Genomic DNA, 25,802 nt, shown 5'->3' with positions numbered 1-25,802 from the left:
CTCCTTGACTATGGAAAATGCCCCAACAGCTCATCCAAGCCTGGCTTCAACTCTACTAAAGGTAAAGGGACCCCTGACCATTAGGTCCAGTCGTGACCGACTCTGGGGTTGCGGCGCTCATCTCACGTTATTGGCCAAGGGAGCCAGCGTACAGCTTCCAGGTCATGTGGCAAACATGACTAAGCCGCTTCTGGCAAACCAGAGCAGCGCATGAAAACACCGTTTACCTTCCTGCTGTAGCGGTACCTATTTATCTACTTGCACTTTGACGTGCTTTCGAACTGATAGGTTGGCAGGAGCTGGGACCAAGCAACGGGAGCTCATCCGTTGCGGGGATTCGAACCACCAACCTTCTGATCGGCAAACCCTAGGCTGTGGTTTAACCCACAACGCCATCCGAGTCCCTTTCAACTCTACTACTACTGCATAAATGTGTTATCCTGAATCAGAGAGAAGTAAACATGAAAGAAGTGATTCACACAGAGGGAGAGATGATATTATTATTATTATTATTATTATTATTATTATTATTATTATTATGTCCTATACCCTCAGCTCTGTGTCTGTTGCTCTGTGTCTGTTGCTATCCCATTCTTATGCTATCAGATGCATTTTAGAACCCTGATTCTAAATCTCACAGGGATAGCCATAAGAACGGGGACACGGGGGCAGAGTTAGTGTGCTTGTTCCTCCTTGTATGTTGGCTTTGCTCTGATTCAGAACATCTAAACAGGGCTTTTGTTTTTTAGTTTGCTTGGCTTTTGTGTATACACAATTGCCATTCAAAACCAATGGCTCTCTTTTCCCACAAGTGTAGTCTAAGCAGGACTACCCACAGCACGCACAGATAGAACATGAAGTCTTTTGTCACTCTTACATTTTCTTCCAGTGTTGAGAGCTGCTCATCAAGTCTGATAGGGTCTGCACCTAGAGGGAACTCTCCTTTGCCTTTGTCAGACACATCTGCCGCAAAATCACAAGGACCTGTAGATTCTGCTATGAGCTCCTCTGTTGCATTGATGACTTTTAGGACCTCAGTAGATATGTTGCAGAGAGACACTGCAGAATATTTCTGTTGTAAAACAGGAAAGTTTCTTGTTAGAAGAGGCAAATGTAGTGAAATTGCTTTGCTTCATGAATACACAAAGGCTCCCGCTTTCCTTTTCTGATAAGCTCCCGTTTAGCCACATAATTTGCTTACAACATGGAAACCTTAACAACAACAACAACAACAAATTCTTGTTCTGCACTTTGCCTAGCTAAACAAAAAACTGTTTGGGTCTCCTGCTCTTTCAAGTCACCCTCTACATAATGAAGCTGAATGTTGCAGAGATTTTTCCATATGGTTTTTTTTTAAAGCAATTACAGCTAAACATAATGGGCTTATGAATCAAATATGTGAAAATGAGTGAAGTAGAATGACCCATCTATCCTGAATCATACCCAGCAGCTCCCTATTCTTGGAGTTGATTGGGGTTTGAAGAATAGACCAGGGAGATTGGCAAAGCCATGGTGAACTATACTCTCACCAGTGATCTGTGTCTCCCATCAGTCCAGTTGGTATAAAACACCAAATCCAGGCCATGGTCTGCAATATGCCTTTGAACATGTTGCCGTTCTCCTCATCTACTCATGCATGAGCTTCATAGTTTATACTGGCAATTGTATTCAGCACTCACAAACAAAAATCTGATGTACGTAAATAATAATAAAAACCAAGAGTTTCAAGAATGGTGTATTCTTTTACAAGAAATCAGATCCCAATGTATTTTGAGCTGCATGGGGAACGAATTGGCTCTCCTCCTGCAAAAGAAGTGACATGACAAAATGTTTGCTTATTGTTGAGGACAACAATAAGCAAACGTTTTGTCGTGTCCCCTGAGACAGTCGGCTTCAAGTTTGGTTATTTGCAGACTATAACAGGGTACAGATAAGAGGAAGCTCTGCTGGATCTGACCATGCTGCAATTGCTTTCCTAGCAGGTTATTGTTTCCTATCCACAGAACAAGCAGCGTTGTACTTTAGATATTTGGGAAGTAGATAGAATTCCGTGGTACTGCATTTGCTGTGTGCACAGAAGGCTTCCGGTATCATCTCAGAAGATTTGTAGGTAGCAGGTCTAGAAAAGATCTCAGTTCGATACCTTGGACAGCTCCTGCCATTCAGAGTAATTAGCCCTGGCACGATAGACCAGTGATCTGACTCAGTGCAAGGCAGATTTGTATGTTCGCATTCTTCACATGCCAGTTTGTCAGTAAGATGTTTATGGAATAAATGCTCTTTTAATGCCTTCATACATTGATCTTCCAACATATGGTTGAAGCCCTATGATTAAAGAGACACTCGGGCAGCAGGTTAGATAGAATCAGGTCTTTGGCCTTTGGCAAGAATATCAGTGCTAATTAAAGCAGCCAAATGTTTCCTGTCTTCACAGACTGGGAGATACTTGAATCATGAAGAGCTGCTCAACCTCTCATGATGTTTCCATGTTTCCCATTTACTCTTGCAGATGCCAATTAGTTTGAAGGAAATCAATAATATTTAGGGAGAAATCAATGCTGTAGAGGGGCTTGGTAGTTGTTTTAGGTATTTCACTTTCACTGGCCTCTTTTCCATGCCAATTATTCCATTAATTCCATTTTTTATATTTTTTTTAAAGAAAGCTGCCAGAGCTATTACATTTTCTTCAAAGTATCTACATATTGACAAATGTTTCAGTCTTCAAAGAAATGTGCCTGGGGTTCTTCCTTTTTCATAATCCAGATAGCACTTGAAAAACATTTATTAAGTCTTAGATCTTTATGTCTTGCTGCAATCCTTTATAAACAGGTCACAAATGATGTGAAACGTTCAGAGCTTATGCACACAACCCAAATATCGCCAGTTGTTACGTGGACTAGCAGTGATGATGGTTTTATTTTATTGACTTTGTAAACACTTCCAAAAATATGTACAGTTGTACCTTGGTTTTCGAACAGAATGCGTTCCAGAAGTCCGTTCGACTTCTGAAACATTCAGAAACCAAGGCGCAGCTTCCAATTGGCTGCAGGAGTGTCCTGCAGCCAATCGGAAGCTGCGGAAGCCGTGTCAGATGTTCGGCTTCTGTGGCAAAGTTTTCAATCTGGAACACCTACTTCTGGGTTAGTGATGTTCGAGTTCCGAGTTGTTCATGAACTAAGCTGTTTGAAAACCAAGGTACGACTGTACCAGTGCCTGACTCAAGCAAAAAGATGACTATCACAGGCATCCCACAACGGATCATCAGTCAGTGGCAAAACTTCAATGGCAACTACTGACATGGATGTTCTCATTCCTTAACCAGCAATATTACTTTTGCTTTTCCATGAATTACCACTGCTTCCTATCATGAGAACACCAGTTGTGGCAAGTATTAGAACTACTGTAAAAAGAATCCATTGCATTAAAGTGGATTAGAAGAGACTCATTACTGAGGGTTATCCAGAAAAATAGCTCTATCTGATAGACCTATTTTGGTAGCAGTGACACAAACTCTCTCCCCCCCCCCACCCCGTGTGCAGAAAGCAGGATAAATGGCATTAGAGAAATAATTGGGCATGTGGTCATGAGAACCAAGAACCACGAACCACCATTTTTCCAAGCTGTAGCACAGGCATCCCCAAGCTGCGGCCCTCCAAATGTTTTGGCCTACAACTCCCATGATCCCTAGCTAACAGGACCAGTGGTCGGGGAAGATGGGAATTGTAGTCCAAAACATCTGGAGGGCCGAAGTTTGGGGATGCCTGTTGTAGCACTTTTACAAACAGATCTCTGTGCTATCATATCTCTGAGTTGCTGTTTTAAATCATGGCCTATATTCAGCCTCTAACTGCCCGGTCTATAATTTCAATCACCTGGATGATATGAGTCACCAGGAAAAAGTGGGTTTTTGAAGGTAATGGAAGAACCCTGAATCAGGAGGCTGGCTCTGATTTTCTTACTATAAATAAAGTAGGTCTAGCCATCAGGAGAATGTTTAAATGTTAGGTGGAATAGGCGTTCCCTTATAGTCATAAGAATGTACAGAGAAAGGGCAAGTAAACAGGTGGACAACTGGTACTGGGGGAAAAGCCCTTTTGACTGGCATTTACTGTATCGGACTCTTCATATTGCTGAAAACTCATCCTTACCTACGATAGGCGATTCTCAAAGACAGCTGTCACATCTACTCTGTTTCTCAGCTAAGCAACTATTAGGTAAGTTACAGGTAGATAGCCGTGTTGGTCTGATGTAGTCAAAACAAAATAAAAAAATTCCTTCCAGTAGCACCTTAGAGACCAACTAAGTTTGTCATTGGTATGAGCTTTCAGATACTTCAGTATCTGAAGAAGTGTGCATGCACACGAAAGCTCATACCAATGACAAACTTAGTTGGTCTCTAAGGTGCTACTGGAAGGATTTTTATTTTATTTTATTAGGGAAGTGACAGACATTTAAGCAATCTGTAACTGCAACAGCATAGCTAAAGAGAACCGAAATCCGAAATATTAGCTAAAGCTTCTGCATCAGCTCTACCAGCATTAACTGTAAGCAAATGGCAATTGCTAACAGTTAACTGCAGTAGCATAGCATAGGTTGCCAGTGTCCGGGGCAAGGCAAGTATCCTTGGCATCGCCCACTGATAGGCTGGAACGAAGAGCCAATAGCTCGACGACCTATCCAAGTGGCAGCTGTGGCACCCTGTGAGCATCAAGCACGGTGGGGGGTTGGTTGGCAGCAGGTATCTTTCTAAAGCCCATGCAGAAGGGCGTCCTAGCAACCGGCTGTCATTGCAGAGATAGGAATATAGGAATGTGTCTTTGCATCATTGGTCTATTTAGCTCAGTATTGTCAACATTAACTAGCAGTGGCTCTCCAGGGTTTGAGGCAGGGGATTTTCCAGTCCTCCTGGAGATGTTGGGGATTGAACCTGTGACCTTCTCTTTTCCATTGAGCTAGAGCCTTCCCCCCTCTGGAACTAGCTTTGACTAGGAGACCTTCAGCAACTGACTTCAATATAGTCTCACAATTCACTGTTGACAACCTGCCAGTAGGGATGGCGGAGACATTTTGAAGTGAGCTAACCTAATTTGCTGATCACAGACAATTTAAATGATTTTTTTTTCATGCTCAAAAAATCTGGAAAGAAAGAAAGAAAGAAAGAAAGAAAGAAAGAAAGAAAGAAAGAAAGAAAGAAAGAAAGAAAAGGGGACTGGCCCTATGATTGGGAAACTGACCTGGGGAAGGCACAAAGAGATTCATCTGTTCCTACCTACTGGTAATTCCACTAATGACAAAGAGGCTGCTCATGAATACAGGAATGTAGCAAATTGCATTAGGCTGCGATCTTTCCCATACATCCAGTCTGTTCTAGTTACTTGCCAGCTGAAAGGTGAAGGGTGCCAATTTGAACACTGAGATCCCTTAAAATTGATTCCACTGAAACTACGGGGTGATACATTTGTGAATGGCAACCAGTAAATTCAGGAGGGGATCCAGCAAAGAACGAGACAGAAGTAGAATATGAGAAGTAGTTTAAGGGGAAACCAGCACTTTTGCTTTCTGTACTAAAACCTAAATTAGTTCTTGTTAACTTCCTTACTTATGTAGTTACCAATATTTAAGTGGTTGTGGTACTGGTATATTGTATTTGCATGCCTAATATTGAACTTCCACCATACATTATTGCACTGGAACCTGATTTTAAAGGGTATTTGAACTCTATGAATAGTTCCATGCTCCACTCCAAATATCCTACTTTTAAGCAGCTTTTTTTTTTTAAGATGAGGCTCAAAAAGGGAACAAGAGGAAGGGGATCTTTGTTGTCAAAGCAGTAGGGCTGCTGTTCTTGAGCTCCAATTAAGATGCAATTGTATCAGAATGTGGGCAGGAGTGTGCATTTGTATGTGAATCTCATTGAAAAGCCAATTCAATGTGAGGAAGCAGCATCTGCATTAAGATGTGCTCTATTTTGTACTCACATCCAGGATCCCCCTCTCTAGACACACCACACTGCTAAGAAACGGCCTCATGGCAATATAGTGGGCACCCCAGTATGCCGGCTTCAACACCCTCCCCTCCCGAAAACATGGCCTCTCTCCCCTCCCTAAATCAATTTAAACTGAGGGCAGACTTTTGGTTTCATCTGCACCTGTCAGTGATGCTGTCACTTTTAAGTCTGATTGATTTCAATGGGAGAAATAAATGTGCGCTTAAATTTAACCCATTTAAATAATCTGGACAGAAAAGTGCTTAACTTTGACTGGGCCATTACTTCTAAAGTTTTGGTCATAGCTGAGTGAGATAGTAGGAACCTTGGATTCTGAATTCAACGGTGATTTATGCAATGACTTACGCTATCTCTGAGGAAACATCAAATCAACATGAGGCACACAGAATGAGTGCATAAAAAAACCTTTTCCATCTCTAATGGCTCCTGCCAGTATTGACCACATCCTTAAATCACCATGCACACATTACAAGCTCCATTATTGTGGTGCTTTATCATGCTCACAGCACTGTGGCTGTTCTTCAGTCAATATCTGTTGTCTTCATCTAAGGGGTGGTAACAGGTCGTACATTGATTCATCATCGTTGGAGTTACGCAATTCACTTCAGACTTCACAAAAATGTGGGGGGGGGAGAGGAATTGAAATGTACTTCATACCATGCCTTTGACTCTCTTTCATTCCTTCAATTTGCATTCCTTTTAAGTCTCACAGTAAAAATGGCTGTGCCAACTAGTTTCTTGGAACTAATAGCAAACTTTCTGAGTGCCAATCCCAATACTCTGGGGCTTTTTTTTTCAGCCAGAACTCACTGGAACCCTGTTCTGGCACCTCTCAGGTGGGTACCATTGCCATTCTAAGAGAACAAAGGAGATGTTTAAGGAGGTATTTTCTAGAAAAATAGCACTGCTTATACTGCCAAAATTGTACCATCTAAACACAACAGGGAGGTATCAACATGCTTTAGGGGAACCCCAAAAAGTCTGCCCTTGGATAAAGCAACCTCCTACATCTATATTATTGTTTCAAAGCAGTTTTCTACAAATTTCTGGCTGCAAGGCACACTTTTTCCAAATTAAAATTGGGTTCACACTTCTCTTCTCCAGCCAAATATATATATATATTATTTTTACTATGTAGGAGCAAGAATAAGCTGCCCCCGGAAGAGTCCAACACGGTCACTGTCTTAGGTCAGAAGTCAAGCTGACCTAAGACATTTAGCTGCAAGCAAAGGACAAGTTGGCATTCCAGTATGTTTGGGAAGGGGGAGAAAATAATAATAATAATAATAATAATAATAATAATAATAATAATAATAATAATTCTCTCAATAATAATCCAAAGACATTGGATTCTTATCTCATTATATATGATATAGCTATCTTTAGCCATCTCACCCCATGCTTTTTCCTGCAATACCAATTGCAGTTGTTAACAGTCGTTAACAGTCATCAACAGGTTTACCACTCCTATCAGCCAATCACCTATTCCCACCACCCTTCTGAGTAATACCTCTCCCTACCCTCTGACTATACATAAGGGTCTGGTGACTTCTGTTTCAGTGTATCTGAAGAAGTGTGCATGCACACGAAAGTTCATACCTATGACAAACTTAGCTGGTCTCTAAGGTGCTACTGGAAGGAATTTTTTTGTTTTGTTCTTTTGTTTCGACTACGTCAGACCAACACGGCTACCTACCTGTAAATAATAATTCTAATATTTATACCCCACCCACCTGGCTGGGTTTCCCCAGCCACTCTAGGTGGCTTACAGCATATCTAAAAACACAAAACACCAAGTGTTAAAAACCTCCCGATACAGGGCTGCCTTCAGATGTCTTCTAAAAGTTGTATAATTCTTTATCTCCTGATGGGAGGGCGTTCCACAGGGAGGGTGCCACTGCCGAGAAGGCTCTCTACCTGGTTCTTGCAGTGAGAGAACCAGCAGAACACCCTCAGGGGAGGACCTCGGTGTCCGGGCTGAGCAACACTTTGAATTGTGCTCAGAAACATACTGGGAGCCAGTGATGATCATTTAGGACTGGTGTTATATGGTCCCAGCAGCCATTCCCAGTCACCAGTCTAGCTGCCACATTCTGGATTAGTTGTAGCCCCACGTAGAGTCCAAGCATGAGATAACCAGGGCATGCGCCACTCGTGAGACAGTCTGCAGGCAGATGGGGTCTCAGCCTGCGTACCAGATGGAGCTGGTAGCCCTGGACACAAAATTGACCTGTGCCTCCATGGACAGCTATGAGTCCAAAATGACTCCGAGGCTGCACACCTGGTCTTTCAGGGGCAAGGTTACCCCATTCAGGACCAGGGACTCCCCCACAACCACACACACCGTCCCCCCAAAACAGTACTTCTGTCTTGTCAGGATTCAACCTCAATCTGTTAGCCACCATCCATCCGCCAACCGCCTCCAGACACTCACACAGGACCTTGACTGCCCTCAAGCCCAGAAGTCTGGTTTCTGTTTTATGATTAGGAAAAATGAACAGGTTGACTGTCAATAGCATACAAAGCAAAAGTTTGACTCCTTTGTTATAGTTTTATTTTGCTACAATAGGTTTTATCTGAACGGTGAGCAGAACAGTTAAGAAGCAACTCAGAAATGCATTATTAGAATTGCTTTTTATCATACCCAAACCCTGCAAACCTCAGAATACGAGTAAAGGCATGGAAGAGCGATTATTTTAGAGGAAGATCACTAGCACACATAAAATCGTCCAGTCTCACCTGCTGAAGTGCTGAGGTTAAAAACTGGAGTTTAAGATGGAGATCAAAAGCCTTTTGTTTTTCCTAGGTAGTTGGAAAGCAGTTTAGAAAAAGAAGAGGAGAGAGGAATTAGATAGTGATAGACACAATTCACTGGGCAAGAGCTATGGAGTGAAGGGAAGACAGAATAAAAAGATAATAAAATGTGTACTAGTTTGAACCTACAATTAAAGGTTACTATCCTGTCCTCAGCTGCACATGGTTTGCACACACACAAGGGAAATGGGAGCTGTTCCACCATGGAGCTATCCCACACAGTTGCAGGAGTGTAGGATATCATCGGCAGGAAGTAGTGAAGTTTTGGGGGTCTTTTCCATCTGCTTGTTACCCTCCCCCCCTCACATTGTCACTTGCTGCCCCTATTACAGTAATAAAAGGAATTAAAATGGAAGGTCATTTAAAGGGTTCACCTGCTGTTGTTTGAAATACTTGTTCGCTCATTAACACAGCAAATCAACTTTTATAGTGGATGAAATGCTCTCAACCAACTGAACAATTTATCACCAGACTATGCTGGATTAAAAAAACAATATCTATGAAGATACTTTTTTGAAGTTTCTAAAGCAAAAGAAGACTTTCTCTCTTAAGCGTAAAATGTAATAGGCAAAAGCTCATTCATGGCGAGGATGAAAGACGCATCTTGAATACTTTGAAGTTAATCAAATTTTATAAAGTGAAGTACTTTCCATCACAATATCACACGAAAATGGTTTTTCAAATAAACACGCTCAAGGTTAAGCAGTGTTGCAGCACAACTAGGCCTAAAAGATCATTATTTCAAATGAGCACTGCCTGCTACAATTCTCTTATTGTCATTAAGACCCTTTTTGTCACGTGTCAGAATTTCAGTTGCTCGGTGAGGTAACTGGATTTTCCACTGTGGCACCCAGTTTATGAAACAACCACCCCAGAGTGGTTAGGTTGGTGTCTCATTGCTCACTTTTAAGCAGGCACTAACAAGCTTATTGGGATGCGGGTGGCACTGTGGTCTAAACCACAGAGCTAGGGCTTGCCGATCGGAAGGTTGGCAGTTCCAATTCCTTGTGACGTTGCTCGGTCCCTGCTCCTGCCAACCTAGCAGTTCGAAAGCACACAGTGCAAGTAGATAAATAGGTACCGCTCCGGCGGGAAGGTAAACGGCATTTCCGTGCGCTGCTCTGGTTCGCCAGAAGCGGCTTAGTCATGCTGGCCACATGACCCGGAAGCTGTCTGCGGACAAACGCCGGCTCCCTCGGCCTATAGAGCGAGATGAGCGCGCAACCCCAGAGTTGTCGGCAACTGGACCTAATGGTCAGAGGTACCTTTACCTTTAACTAGCTTATTATTTTTGCAAGCATTTTCAAGAGAGAAAAAATATCCTTGGTTTTGCTTTTCTATTTCGGCTCTGTTGATTGCTGGCTTTTTGTTTTATATATATATATATATATATATATATATATATATATATATATAGTCACATTGAGTTGATATTTAGCCTAGCAAGGTGGGTTACACATTTTAATAATAATAAAAATTAGCATTAGTATCTTAAAGCCACAGTCGTTCCAACCTGATAGGCAAACCATGTGCTAGTTTTGCAAACAAGTCAGGAATAAAAACAGAATTTTCATGTTTCATAAACTCTGGAGCAGGAAAGAGGAAACAGATCCATCTGCACGATGACAGGAACTTTATGAGTCATCCGTTCCAGAGTTGTTACTTGTCATCAGTCTTGGTAACTAATTAGTGACTAAGCTTTAATAGCCAATTGAATGCTATTTGCTTAATCACTCCAAATGATTTATCAAAGCTTGAATTTCTACAGATCATATAGTTTACTCTTGTCATCTAACTGTATGAAGCTGCCACTTCTAAAACCATTTACAACTTAAAACATCTCTATGTTCTGCAGGAACAGAGATTGGAACAATATACCAATGGGAGTTCTATGTCTTATTTGATTCTTGTGCTTTTGTACATACCTTGGAAGCACTGTACTGCCCAGATCACTGAAATGAACCAGAAACGTATTTGTTTATATTATCTATCTATCTATCTATCTATCTATCTATCTATTAAAAACAAATCTTTGGGAAAGGCATCTATCAAAAAGAATGAACAAAGAGCACAAATCTGAGCACAAATGTTCCCAATATAATGTTGCCATCAAATGGGGATGTCACCCAAAACACTGGGAGTCACTCACCCAGTCATAACATGCTACTCATAGCAGCTACAATGTAATGCTGCCAGGCACATGGTGACTGCATAAACATTGGCTAAGATGTAGATGCTGGCAAATCACAACTTGTACTTGTAGCAACCGCCGCGTCTAGGCACACACAGTGTGTCTCCTGCCCCAGTAGCATATTCACCTGTGTTTCCTGCTTTGCAAACCGTTCAACCACCAGGCACTACCTACCTTCTTGAGCTCCTCCTGAATGCATTTGCCACTGTCTTCTGAAGATAAGCACGATTTCTGGTTCTCAGATTCTGATCTTGCCTCTGACACCTGTTCCTCTGAAGAGGTTTCCCTATTGTCACTCATTTTTGCAGCCAGTTCATATAACCTTGACTTCAGCTTTTCTTCCATAGGGTCTGCCTTGATTTGATGGTCTTCACTGCTTATGTCAGTTTCTGATAAATCATCAGATGCCTTAAATATTTTTTTTAAAAAAAAGAGGGACAAAGCAAATGCATCTCAAAGAGAAGAAAATCAAAGTTATATATATATATATATATATATATATATATATATATATATATATACACACACACACACACACACACATACACAAAAGGAGCTCTATAAGCGTATCACTCTGATGACTGCAACATAAATACATACAGTGGTACCTTGGTTCTCAACGCCTTGGTCCCAAACGCCAAAACCCCAAAAGTAAGTGTTCTGGTTTTCGAACCTTTTCGGGAGCCAAACGTCTGATGTGGATGTCGGCTATTGCTTCTGGGGTGCCTGCACCAATCAGAAGCTGCGCCTTGGTTTCCGAACATTTTATAAGTCAAATGGACTTCCGGAATGGATTAAGTTTGGCGTTTTTTGTTTTTGAGGCTTTTTCGGTTCATTTGTTTTTGTGACTGTGTGGGACCCAGTTCAGCTACTGATTGAGTGAGTGAGTGAGTGAGTGACTGTGGAAATGGATAAAAGCTGACTATCATCAGTGCAGGTAAGAAAAAAAATTAATTGTAATTTTTATCATCTACAATACTGTCTAATTTATTTTATAGTATAGTACATTGATTATTGCTTTCATTTTATGGCTCAATGGTCTCATTCGATAGTAAAATTCATGTTAAATGGCTGTTTTAGGGGTTGTTTTTAAAATCTGGAACAGATCAATCCACTTTGCATTACTTTCTATGGGAAAGCAAGTCTTGGTTTTGGAACACTTTGGTTTTGGAACGGACTTCCGGAACAGATTAAGTTTGAGAACCAAGGTACGGAGAAATGGGTTTTCATTTCTGAACAGCATGTGCTCAGTACAAATCCATTCTCTAGATGAAAACAAACCTCAGCTTTATGTTTGATCTTTGAGCTTTTAAGCTCGATGTGATATCTTACATATCAATTTTTTCATGACAGAACAGGAACATTGTTTTATTTGTGTATATGTTGTATACTCCTCTGGTGTGTGTAATGCATTTTGTACAGTGAGTAATCAGTTGGATACATCCAGGGATTAGGATGGGAAACATTTCCTTATTGTGATGTTACACACCCACCCACCAACACTACAATTTAAAGCAGCTTTCAACAAGTTAACTGCGCAGACAGAGGCAAGACATGGTTTGTTCTGACTGCTAGGGAAATCTCTGCTCAAGCACTAAATCAAATTACTCAGAAAAAGGAAAGTATTGTCCTGTGGACTGTAGCTTGTGCTTGTGTCAGAAATGCTTTTTATATAGCACCTTTTGACATCAGTGCAAGGAATGTCACCTGTCCATGTCAGTGCTGTTTTGAATGTTCTGTTCTTTCAGAAAACTGTTTCACACACACACACACACACACACACACACACACACACACCAATTTCATCTTTGGAAAACTGTGAACTTCTTTCCTCCAGTGGTAGAATGGTGCATTTCATAGAATCATAGAATTGTAGAGTTCGAAGGGATATGAACATTAAAAACAATATGAACATAAAAACAATCTCCTTGACAGCCCGAAGGGAATATATCCAATTAATTATTTCTTTAAAATTGCATGCTGCAGCATCACAGCCATCTCTAAGCAGTGTGTGGGAGACCCAATACAATAAGACTAAAAATGAGTTGAAACTATAAAATCAGAATTAAATTAAAACGCCTGTTGGAATAAAAAAATCTTCAGCAAACAATGGAAGGAAGTTCAATAAGGAGAGGGGCTATCTGACCTCAAGTGGAAGGAAATCCCACAAAATTTGGCCCACATGCATGGCTTCAAGTTCTTCTGAGTTCACTTTCATAGGAAAAATAACAAGTCAGAGAAATAAAAAGTTGTGATCTGAGTAGTGAAGGGCACAAAGGAAAACCCCAAGACAGAATCAAGTCACCCAATAATGGCATCTGTTCATTGTACCTATGACTATCAATGTGAGGTTTATATCTACGGTACGTATAAAACTTTTCAAAACTACATCATCTAATTTCACCCTTTCATTTAAATCTAGTAAGTGAAAAGTTACACCTGTTCCCAGCTGTACCAGCTAAAGTTATCGTCACATGAAAAGTTATTTTTTTTCTTTAAAAAACCTACCTCTTGAAATGTAATCTGAACTTTAAGAAAATGTACATTTGATTTACTAAATGGCTCTTTCCCGTTAGATGCTGCATGAACAACCATGCTGTATGTGATAACAATAGGGCAAGAGATGCCAGCAGCTCTCTTAGCCTTGAGCATAACAACATCTTAAGCACAAAGTGAAATAAGCTCTGAATTGGCTTGCAGTTTAAAATTTGATTTCCCCACAGTATACTAGCTAAAAGCACCATCTAGTGGAAGCCGGGGAATAAGAAAATTGAGTGCCCTAATTGTAGCAATCTTGCTAATATTCTAACGTGTAAAATAAGTGATGAGGCCATTAGCTCAATAGTGTTACTTGCTAAGGAAAAGCTTTATTAAAATATGTGTGGCCGCTCCCCCCCCCTCTTTAAACATAACAAACCTTTTATGCATAATAGTAGAATGGACCAAAACTTTGCTTTGTTGTAAAAAATATATATGCAGAATGGGTGTAATATTGTGAAGTATTAATGACATCCGTTTTCCATACTATGCTTGCCTGTGGCTAGGTGGCTCATTGGCTCTGCTCCACTGTTAGCAACAGATTATTTTAAATTAGTATACATTTAAATAACTTAAAGCAGCCTTGTTCTTACCCTCAGCCAAACACTCAAGAGCAACGTTGGCTCTATGGGTAATGCTCTCCCCTCTGTCTCTTTTAGCCTCAAGGGGCTACAAAGGGCTGAACTAAACGTGCCATTGAATTTAATGGGCAGGTTTTTAAATTCCACATTTCATCAGTGGGAGTGTCTGAAAATTATCAGGATCACTGCAGGTAGGGAAGCTAATGCCAGATTCAGGGATTTCTCCCAGGACCACAGCGGGGGGCAAAAGGGTTGAAATCATCATAGTAGCTGCTATTCTGATAAGTGTCACCCACAATCACACACAGTTCATGTTGTCTGCATTAAACAAAACCTGCATGCTAAGTACAAAGACACATTGAAAATCACATCAAGATTGGCATATCGGCTTGGCCATTCACCAAACACAAGGCAGTGCCACCCCAACCCACCCCCACATTCCCACTCTCCTAGCCATTAAATTTTACGATATGCCACATAGTCAGTTATATATGACAACATGGGTCTTTGTGATCATGGTTACCAAAACCAGGGGATGCATCCTGTTCTCAGAGTAGTTTCCAAAGCCTATGAGTGCCATTTTGGGGATGAGAATGAAGGCCAGAATCACTAAGTATGCAAGCCAAAATGGGCATTGTTATGCAGCATGGCTGCAAATATGGTATTCATTGTATGTAGCATGACTACAAATACTGCACTCATTACTAGGGAAGCCATCCTTGAAGTTTATGTATCATATGGTTCCGAACCCTCCTGTACGGAAAAGTACCAGATTAACTTAGTTTATTCACTGCAATTGTCCTTGGCACTATCCTGACCATGACATAAAATGTGAGCAATGAGGATTAATACCGTGTTCTTGTGTCTCTGAACCACAGAGATAGTTTTGATACTTGCAGGCAATGCATTGCATTAATTGAAGCCTAATTACCTGACTTGTGCTCAATTTCTTCATGTGCGATTTTGTGCGATTTTTGCCTTTGCATAAATCCTCTGACTGATTCTTGCCTTTTTTCCACCTCCTGGACCTCTTTTCCAAGTCATGATAGGCTTCTTCACTTTCACTGCTATCTGAATAGTCTAAACTGGTAGCTTGTGGGTTAAAGTTCACATCTAGTTCCTCCTGGAATTGTGCTTTTTCCTCTCTGGGTTTACTGTTACAAGTTCTCCTCTGTATCCAAGGAAGACAGCTGGCCTGCCTAGCCTCCCTTGAAGAACTGACGGAGGATGTTTCGGAATCAGAGTACACTGCCTCAGCGTTGGTAAACAGCCCAGATGATGGGGAGGCCACAGGCTGGTACAGTTCATTGCCACACTCCCATTCAGCATTGCACTGAGAGCCAGCATAATTTGACAGCTGCTTGGGTCTCTGTCGCAGCTTGTTCAAAGCCACGTTCCAGTCATAGTCGTCTTCGCTATCAGAGCCCATCTCATCATAAGCAGATACAACGCTGGATTCACTCTCCAAGGCTTTAAACACTTGGCTCTTTGGTTTGGCAAGCATTCGCGGGCGAGGCAAATTGACGTTTTGCAGAGCCACCCAGTTTCCATCTGTGCTTTCCAAGACAGGGGGGAAAGCTAAGGAAACACAAGAAGATACAATTCCATCATTATTGTGTTGCATTACCCTAAAACGTTCTACCATACCTGGGTCTGGTGTGTCACCGCAAGAAAAGATTTGCACAGTATTTCATGTCACAGATCTTGGGTGGGAATAATAGACGCTTGCAATAGGCTTGCTGTCACAGAGGGGTGTTGGCTACTCCCGAGTAAGCACTCCACACATCGTCCGGATTTTTCAGAGTTTTATTGTGCATGCTATATACAGTGGTGAGATGTCTCAAATCATGTCTGCTCTGCATGGGGCAGAAGCCCGCAATGGCGTCTCGCGGGCTCTGACCCCTTTTAAGACTGGGCATCCAAACACCCCTCCTCCTTGCTCTACGGGTCCTCCGTGGTCCCAGACCAGGCTCCTGAGGTGCCGTTCTACCTTCCAGCCCCTGTTGAAGCTAGCTCCGCCCCTGCTTCCCTGCTCCCAGCCTGGAGCTGAGCCTCCAGGACTCTGCAGAGCCCTGGACCCTTCTTTACCACTTCCTGTTCCTGGTTTTCCCTCCCAGCCTTGCTGCTCTCGCTGCTGCTCTCCCAGCTGGTAGAAGTAAGCAGAGTGGGCTGCTCTCTGCAAGCCGTCTCTCTTACACTTGCATCCAAGGTCTCATGATAAGGTAATGAGAAGTGGACCAATCAGGGTTTGATCCAATGCATCTGCATTTGTTAGAAATTGTTTAGAGGGCAAGGGACATAAGCAGTTCAAATCCCATCTATCAACATAGTCAGTGGCATATTTAAGTTTTAAATTATATTAGTGCTGACAGCAAACATATTTCAGTGCATATAACCACTGCACATGTACTGGGACCTGTGATTTTAAAAAGGCTTCCTGGAATGTGTGTGTGTGATTGGCACTTACACTTCTTCTTGCCCAGCTGTTCCTGCTGACAGTGATGACTCTAAGCAAGGTGCCAATTCATAAAAGGATGCACCACTGATTTGCATTATGTGTACAGAAAATTAACTTAAGGCATGGAGGACCATTGCTAGATCGGGTGATATTCATTATTGCTATTGTACAATAAGCAACACGCTGAATATACATACACTTTCTAGTACACCGTAAGAAAATCTGTTGTATAGTGTCATTTTATAAGAACCAACCATCTGGGCTGCAGTTTCATATTGCCATAAATGACTTTCAAAGTGGACAGATTAGATGGCCTTGAAAATACTAAAGCTAGAAGCTTTATCTGTCCAAGCCTTAAATAGCCTTATTATGTGCATATTCAGCTAAATGTAGCGATTTTATGTTTTGGTAGGTGAAAGCATGGGTTCCCAGTAGTTTAATGACCATAAATTAGTTCCTTGAATCTTGAGATAATTTCACTTGCAGCACTATCTGTTCAGCCCAGCATATATTATGAATAGATAAAATCTACAATATAGTAACGACAATTATTGTGGGAAGGCTGGAGCAAAACACGGCTAAAAGCAGGGAAAGCACAAAATGTGAATAAGCAGAACTGCCAGGTTCTTATTTAAATTACCGCAGCCTATCTATGCTTGCAAATTGCTGCTTATGTTAAAGACACTGTGAAAAGCCTTGGGAGATAATTCCTTCATGCTAAAGAGGTCAAGGTCTTTCCCAAGACTGAATTTTTTTAAGTATTCAGTGCTTGACTAGTGAAGTTCACATAAGCATCATCTGCTAGTGCTTAATCAAGCGACCTCACACAAAATGTGTGCACAAATTACCTTCTTGGGTTTCTGGAATAGCTGCCTGGTGGCTTCTGCCACCAGGGCATTAGGTCGCCAGTTTAAGAAAAACTATTATTAGATACAGCTGTCCTGATCCAACTAGGGTCATGCATGCTTGGAAGCTGCCTTTCATGGACTTATCCTTAGTTGGATAAGGAACTAAGTGTGTAAAACATAAGGCAGGCGCCTAGAATATTAGAAACTGATCTCTTCACTCAGTCATTTGCTGAGGGGTGATCCATCTTTGTTTATGTATAAAGCTGATTCACTGATTTGTGATATATTTTGTATTTAGAAATGTAATTTTATTGTTGATTTTTGTTTTTAATATGCTATTCACCACCATATTTTTTATTTTTATTTTCTTAATCTTGATGGTTTTGGGGTTTTTTTGTTTTGGCAAATAATAAATATATACTTGTTGTGATTACACACCCACACACAATCCAGATGTCAGGGACTAATACTGAGCACTGGTAAGCAGTTTAGCTTTAACCCATGTAAGACATAGCTTTTATAACAATTTAACATGATTATATGTTTTGAGGAGGTCTCCTTTCCATCTGACATTAAAATCACATGTTTGTGTCTATGGCAAGAGATCAGATACCTCTTGTTATGCAGCGTACAGGTTTTGATTGTCCAAAATAGGTTTATATAGCATGGTATGCCAAGCTATGCCTTGGTAAGGCTGTGTAAATGTGCAGGTTCCCAGAGAAAAACTCGCATCCATCTTGTTTATCTCTAGCTCTTTTTACTGTTACACCAAGCTAAGGTTTTGCCTTGGCACGTGGCTGCATGTTGGCACAGTCTTTGCTAAGCCATGGGTCATGTGAAATAGGTCAGCGAGTCGGGATCTTTTGTCAAATTACTATATCTTTTCTTCCTAATCAAAGATGGGTGGTTATTATGAGCAGAAGTTTCAAGAGCAACAGCCCAGTCAATCAATTTGTGGGTGACTGTTTCTCTATTGTACCCCTGTAAGAAGTTCTTCTTCTTCTTGGGTTCAGCCTAAAACCTTAGGGAGAAGTAGCTACTTTCACACAGAATACAGAAATGTTAGGCAGGTTTCACAGTCCTTTACTTGGTTCGTTTAGTTGGTCCACGCTCTTCCAGCTGGGCAATGCAGAAAGCCTGTCCTCTTTCTGCTTTCCGCTCAGGCCCTTGGGTTGTCTCCAGAGAGATTCGGGCACAGAAGATGCGCGGTCCCTGTCTCTGCTTGATGCGTCTTCGTTGGTCAGAGAGAATGCAGACTGAGACCGCTGTTAAAGGGAAATATGGAGAACGATATATTTAGCAGAAGCCAGCTATGGAGATGTTAAACGTTAGTTACTTGCGAGAGTAGCACTGAAATAAGTGCAAATCACTGGAGGGAAAGAGAACAGAATTTCGTTACTTCCATGTCAAGAGGTAAACTCTTCAATCCTTCCATTGCTAATTCCTTTTCAGAAATGCATGCGAGTTAATTACTAAGGTCATGCCATTATATATGGCAGGCATCCCCAAACTGCGGCCCTCCAGATGTTTTGGCCGACAGCTCCCATGATCCCTAGCCAACAGGACCAGTGGTCAGGGATGATGGGAATTGTAGTCCAAACCATCTGGAGGGCCGAAGTTTGGGGGCGCCTGATATATGGAGTAGTAATTAACAGAAAACAAACCTACAGGGTAACTAAGTTCCTTTCAGGAATGTACTGCTTTATGCTTTCCCAAACAGAAGACATCCCTCCCCTTGACATGGCCTCAGTGTTACTGCTTTATATTTCAGTATTTTCTAATGAAGTAGTTGTTCATGCTGATCATAATCAGCATACACAGCCTCCTCATATCTTCCCTTTCATCCTCATAAGGATGAATTGAGCACAAGAGCACTCTCCCCTCCTGTGGTTGGTAAAAGTTCTTAAAGAAAGATGGGAGTTATACAAAACTGAAAGGAAAGCAATTGTATTGGTCATGCTCAAAATGATGATGTCTGCATTTGAATGCAAAGAAATTGTCAAAAGCAGCTGAATATTATTTTCCTGCCAAATCAACCCACATCACACACACACACCTGCCCCACACACAATCTCTCCACAATTCCATTTACTCCATGTTCCTGGAGAGATTTAGACGAGATGGTGCTGATTGCATCCTCAAAAAGCCCTTGTAAGGCTATTTCTCACTGCTGATGTCAGTTTTGCTTGGGGTTTTAGGCTAGATAATCAGATTGTGTTTTATTCTGATAACCCACGGGGTAATTGAAATTGTTAAAAGTCAGGATCACTGGTGCAAGCACTAGTAAGTGAGAAAGCAGTAGACATAAAGGAAAGCAATCAATCATGTTCAATATACTGTAGGAAGGAAATAGAAGGAGGGGAAAGGGATGAATTTGCTAGAGAGGCATTACAGCTTGAGGCATTCAGACCTCTTAAAAGGTAGGCATTTAGCTACAACATTTGACTTCTGAGAGTGCTCTTTGGCTGTCTGTGCAGGGGGTTCGGTTATTTCTACGTCTTATTCAGACAATCATTTAATGTGAGGCAGTTAACTGCTAATTATTTTCATTCTGCCCGGAAGACTATCTAAAGCTCTCATTCAATGGGTGGTTTGCTCATTGAGGAACCTACGAAAATTTTATCTTTGGGGTGGGGGAATGCTGTTGTCAATCCCACCTGCCATTGAACCAAGTGGGTTTTGACCATACACATTTTTGTATGCCTGAAATTTTATGCGCGCACAACTGGGAGTAAGTTTCATTGAACTTTGTGACAATTACTTCTGAGTAACCATGCACAGGATAAGTTTGCAAAGAAAAGGCGGGGAAAGTAATAAAGCTACATTTTGGTGGTAGTGGCAATGGCGGGCTTTGGCAAGTCAACAAAAACAACCAGTAACAAATATAATATCTAAACCCAAGCACTGTAATAAAGTTAATCAATTTTGATAGCATAAAGCTACATTTGACATTGAAGCAAGTTAGTTCTTGCTGAGCTACTGAATAACATTTCCCCTTAACACTGCCTCTGTAAAAGAAAAGAGACACAGTTTAATTAAAATTGAACACTTTGGAAAGAAGCATAGGGTATTATTGGGAGAGACAGATTCTCCAATGACACCACAGGCACCCAGTGGCTATGGCCCCTGCAAAGATACCTGATTGCTTGGGGCAGTTACAAGACATCTGCAGAAATGCAGTTGGTGAATAGTGACAGTAGGTGAACTTGAAAGAAACGGAGGTCAACGATTGTCAGAGGGTAACCGGGATACATTTCTATTAGTTCTGACACACTGGATAGCCAGAGGCCACACAATGATGAGCAAATTGCCTCCAGGTGACCTAATGTAAAGCACAGGCCAACTGAAGCTGCTCTTGCTCAATTAAAGGTTGCATTTGGGAAATGCCAGTTAACATTATCTCCACCGCACCTCATTCTGCAGCCCTCCAGAGAAGGTTGCAACTTGAGCCAGCTAAACTCGCCAGGGATTTTCAATGCAAGTAGCCTTAAAGGTGCGTTTCTCTGTGCCCTCGCAGAATACCTAACCCACAGGCAACTTGAAGCTTGAAAACGTAAGGTATTAGGATGGCTGGCGCTGAAAAGCTAATGCTAAAATTGGCCTCCGTCAGCTGGCAGCAGGGGAAAACAAATAAGCATTTGTTTTAAGGTTCCAGTGTGCCTGTTTCACTTCAAAAACATTTTTTGACAAGTTTTGAGCATATATAATGGATTTTATCCAGTGGTGTCCCAGTGGTGTCCCTTTATCCAGTGGTGTCCCAAGTTTTGAGCATATATAATGGATTTTATCCAGTGGTGTCCCTCTGCTGGCCGAAGACTCTTCGATCTAGTGGAGACTCCCATAGGTGGAATGGGGAAGGAGGCTATTTTTGCCACAAGCTTCCTACATGATCTGTCATGTTATTCCTCAACCTTTCAGAACATACTTTAAGGGGGTGATGGGGGGCTGCTAGAGGGGAGGGGCACATTCCTTGCCTGTTCTACTTGCCTGTTGTTTGAAAATTGTTTCAAGCAAATAAAAGTCCACGTAGTGCAATAATGATCTAGCAAAAACAGATTATCTGAAGATCAGTCTAAACCACAGTCTCTTTATAGTTTATACATCAAACTGTAAGATGCAGTTTGTTTGTCTGTTTCAGCCAAAAAAGAGAACTACTGCTATATCTGCAGTACTGCTATTCTTGGCAGAATTACAATTTAAGATATTTTTTAAAAGTCAGGAAGTAGATTACTTATATATCTGCAGGAAATGTTTTCTAAATTTGTAAGAAAACTAAAGTATTATCTACCCACAAACTACTCTGCAAACAATTTTCTCTCAATTCATTTATTTCAGTGTTCATTGCAGTGAAAAGGTACCTCAGCAGGTGGCAGCAGAAGCAAATAAATTACTCCCCCCCCCATGCAAGCTATTTATAATCTACGCCAGCCATGTCACAGTGGACTGCCCGAGACAAAAAAGAAAAAGAAAGTAAAAATATTTTGAGTATTGCTAGATAGAAATAAGGTGAAACAAGTAGACAAACATTATTAGGCAACCATTTGTGCATTTGACTACTGCTAGGAATGGAATGGGACACAGGTGGCACTGTGGTCTAAACCACAGAGGCTAGGGCTTGCTGATCAGAAGGTTGGCGGTTTGAATCCCGTTGCTTGGTCCCTGCTCCTGCCCACCTAGCAGTTCGAAAGCACGTCAAAGTGCAAGTAGATAAATAGCTCTGGCGGGAAGGTAAACGGTGTTTCTGTGTGCTGCTCTGGTTTCTCCAGAAGTGGCTTAGTCATGCTGGCCACATGACCCAGAAGCTGTACGCTGGCTCCCTCGGCCAATAAAGTGAGATGAGCGCGCAACCCAAGAGTCATCTGCGACTGAACCTAATGGTGAGGGGTCCCTTTACCTAAGTTTGTCCAACTTAGCTTCCAATGAAATACATTGGACTTCAAATATTTGATTGTGATGAGATTTAAACTCAACTTAGTCTGGATCCAGCCCCATGTAAGCATCACTTTTTCTATGAGGAAAGCAGGAGAGCCTAGGTAAAAAGGTAAAAGACCCCTGGAAGGTTAAGTCCACTCAAAGGTGACTATGCAGCACTCATCTCGCTTTCAGGCAGAGGGAGCCGGCATTTGTCCACAGACAGCTTTCTGGGTCATGTGACCAGCATGACTAAACTGCTACTGCCACATGGAGGATCGTGACAAATGCCAGAGTGTATGGAAACGCCGTTTACCTTCCCGGCGCAGCGGTACCTATTTATCTACTTGCACTGGTGTGCTTTTGAACTTCTAGGTGGGCAGGAGCTGGGACAAAGCAACAGGAGCTCACTTCTTTGTGGGGATTCGAACCACCGACCTTCTGACTGGCAAGCCCAAGAGACTCAGTGGTTTAGGAGAGACTAGCACCGCCCCCCAGACATATTAATCTCCCTGTTAATAAAAGCATGACTTGGGGCAATGATGAAATGCACACTGCATGAATGAGGCTGATAATACATTCCATTTCATCATGATCTATGTCTTTGCAGCCAAAATGATATTGATTTCAAGTATTTTAAAATACATTATATTCTGACAAGGAAAATGTCATAGAAGACTCCACTGAAGAGCAGAGATCTTAAGAACAATCTCCCAGGCAGAAGTTTAGCACTCCTTTCTGGAGAATACTCTTCTTCTTCTTCTTACTTTTTCTATATCTATAAACTCTGTGGCAGCAATGTTTCACATTAGTGTAACTAGATCAGTTAAAAAATTAATAGCCTGGAATGCTGTACTAAAATATTGCATTTATATCACAGATTTCCCCCAAGGAGCTCAACGTGGCACAAACATTTTATTTTCATACGTTTTAATAGCAATGTATTTGCCACATTTCATCCACTTTTAATCTCATCGGTTAAAATTCTAATTCCATGGAAACCAAGCAAGGCTGAAACTAATCATGCTTTTAAAATGTGCATATATAACTGAAAAATATTACTTTCTATTTACAAATATTCGCATCTGAATTCACAGCATGCACAATATGAATTCACGCTTTGCTGTGAATATTTGTTTCTGTTCCATAGTCAATGGCACTAAAATAGCCATTAATGTAAATGAACCTATTACTCAACAGAATTTTTCATGCTATGTTAGTGTGCGATGTCAGGGTTAGAAGCACTGGAGCCTATGTGTGAAGTCATAGCTAATGAATATAGCTTGAACATCAAATGCTAATAAAGTTCTGGTAATGAACTCAGCGTGTACTTATTTGTAAACTAAAAATTATTCATGAAAAAAATCTAACGGTATGTTTCCAATTGAAAATAAATATGTGGAACAAATATATTGTTTACGGACAAGGTTCTGCTTGAGGTCTGGTCTCTGAATTTAAATGAAGGTGTCAGGTGTTCTTTTGCATAATATTATCTCATGCATATGGTATTACAAATCAAATCTGAAAATGCTTATTTGCTTAATTTTAAATCCTGCCCCCCAATAAACCCATATACTGTAATGTATCAGAGCACCCTGCAATTAAACTAAGCTGATGTTTAAGCCTACTTCTCTGTTGCCCTTAATCAGCTTACAACCAAGTAGTTCGGCTGAACTCATTTGTGGATTGTGATGCAAGGGCAGAATTAAATGCAGGCTTATTGGGGAGTTTTCCATTTCTGAACAGCACATTTGATGCTTTAATTGGCAGAATGTTTTGAAGAGGATCGACCTCTCGGTGCGAATAGTGTGTAACGTTTTATACCTATGTACATAACCTCTCTCAACAGAAGACTGCTAAGTGCTTCTTAATGATGATTAGTTATGCTTTGCAAAACACTGGGGAATTGTGTTATTGAAATTGTTTTGCATTGGTAAATGGGGCAATTAAAATTTGGAATAATGATGGAACTGGTGAATCCAGAAGAATCAGATGCTCCACGGTTGGCAAGACAGATGTTCAAGATCACTAGATCTCAGCCATAAAAGTATACCATATTCACAGAAAGAAGTTGTCACCAGGTGTTCACTGGAGTACCACCTTTATAAGCAGGCCAGAACTTGACCTTATGCTCCAGTGAAACTAAGTATCAGACACCAGCTGGGCACAGCCTTCAAATCAGCACTTCCCTTGTTAACAATACTAGGTTTGCTTTTGTTTCCTCACTTGCTGTCGGGTGTGCTTTTAAAAGTCCTTCAGTTTCCATTCCGGTTCCTTCCTGACGTGTTGCACTCAGAACAGCGCCCATCACAGCTAATCAGAGCACATTCCCTGCTTCTTTGACAGAAAAAGCCTATAGGCTTCCTTTTTTTAAAAAAAATGCTTTTATGTGAACAACCACACAAAGGCAAAGAACTAAAAATACCTTGCTAAATACTTCAGTACAGCAGACTTTAGTTATCACAGATTTTTAATTAAGCCTTAAAAGTTTTAAGATCTCTGACAATGAGTGGAGATAACATGCTGTTTCACGGAAATAAATAAATACAAACTGAAGCGTCAGTAAGAGAAACTGACAACATGCCTTGTTTCTTCTTTTGGCCTATGACAATCAAGGCTTTCCCTGCAGAGATCATTGATTTTTCTCTGCCATGTTCCTGCCATTTCACAACCTTCTGGCTTTCCATTAGCTGTTGCGTTGAAGGCAGTGTTTCTCAAACTTGGGTCGCCAGCTGCTTTTGGACTACAACTCCCATCATCCCTAGCTAGCAGGACCAGTGGTCAGGGATGATGGGAACTGTAGCCCCAAAACAGCTGGAGACCCAAGTTTGGGAAACTCTGGTCTAAGGGCCCATCCAGACTTCCTTTTGTGCTGCATTCCTAGACACAGGTGCATACTCCCCCCCCCTGGCACTTTCTCTGTGAAAACCTGTTCTATACTGCTGAATCGGAGCAAACAGCAATCCACAGGAAATCCAAATTGCCATTTGTTCTGATTCAGAGTTAAAGAGCGAGTTTTCCTGAGGAAAGCAGTGGAGCAAAAAAGGGAAGGGTGTACATCATTCTACCACTCTTCATTTAATCCCTACAACAGCCCTGTAAGGTAGGTTATGCCCAAGGTCCAAGGTCACCCAGTGAACTTTATGACTGAGCGGGGATTTAAACACTGATTTCTCAGGTCCTAGTCTGACATTTTACCACTATATTACACTGGCTCTTTTTATTTCTCTCCTTATGGAATTGTACAGCTGCAGGGACTACGCGGGTCATCTAGTCCAACCCCCTGCAATGCAGGGATCGTTTTGCCCAGTGTGGGGCTCAAACCCTCAACCCTGAGATGTCCTACCAACTGAGCTATCCCACATATCATTTATACCATGGGCTACTTAACAAGAGGGTTCTAGACAGAAGGAATAAACAGTCTCCATTGAACGTGCAAATTCATGTGCACGGA

At 41.4% G+C, this 25,802-nt stretch overlaps 1 protein-coding gene across 6 annotated transcripts in view; it reads right to left on the bottom strand.

Moving 5' to 3' along the window:
• MYRIP (myosin VIIA and Rab interacting protein) overlaps positions 1–25,802 on the bottom strand; it is a 159,589-nt gene that overhangs the window by 11,758 nt on the left and 122,029 nt on the right. For 3 of the 6 annotated variants that reach the window (XM_035130386.2, XM_035130389.2, XM_035130392.2), the window contains 5 exons: positions 18,525–18,702; positions 15,063–15,709; positions 11,187–11,420; positions 8,747–8,809; positions 878–1,072 (listed from right to left, as the gene is read on the bottom strand). In XM_035130386.2, the coding sequence (XP_034986277.1) occupies positions 878–1,072; positions 8,747–8,809; positions 11,187–11,420; positions 15,063–15,709; positions 18,525–18,702 (1,317 nt within the window). The remainder of the gene's footprint in view (positions 1–877; positions 1,073–8,746; positions 8,810–11,186; positions 11,421–15,062; positions 15,710–18,524; positions 18,703–25,802) is intronic. The other 3 variants (XM_035130390.2, XM_035130391.2, XM_035130393.2) reach the window with 2 other exon arrangements.

Source organism: Zootoca vivipara, chromosome 12, assembly GCF_963506605.1.
Source record: "Zootoca vivipara chromosome 12, rZooViv1.1, whole genome shotgun sequence".
In the NCBI taxonomy this organism is placed as follows: Eukaryota; Metazoa; Chordata; class Lepidosauria; order Squamata; family Lacertidae; genus Zootoca; species Zootoca vivipara.
The sequence above is the reverse complement of the archived record's forward strand: the minus strand, read 5'-3'. Positions and strand labels throughout refer to the sequence as shown.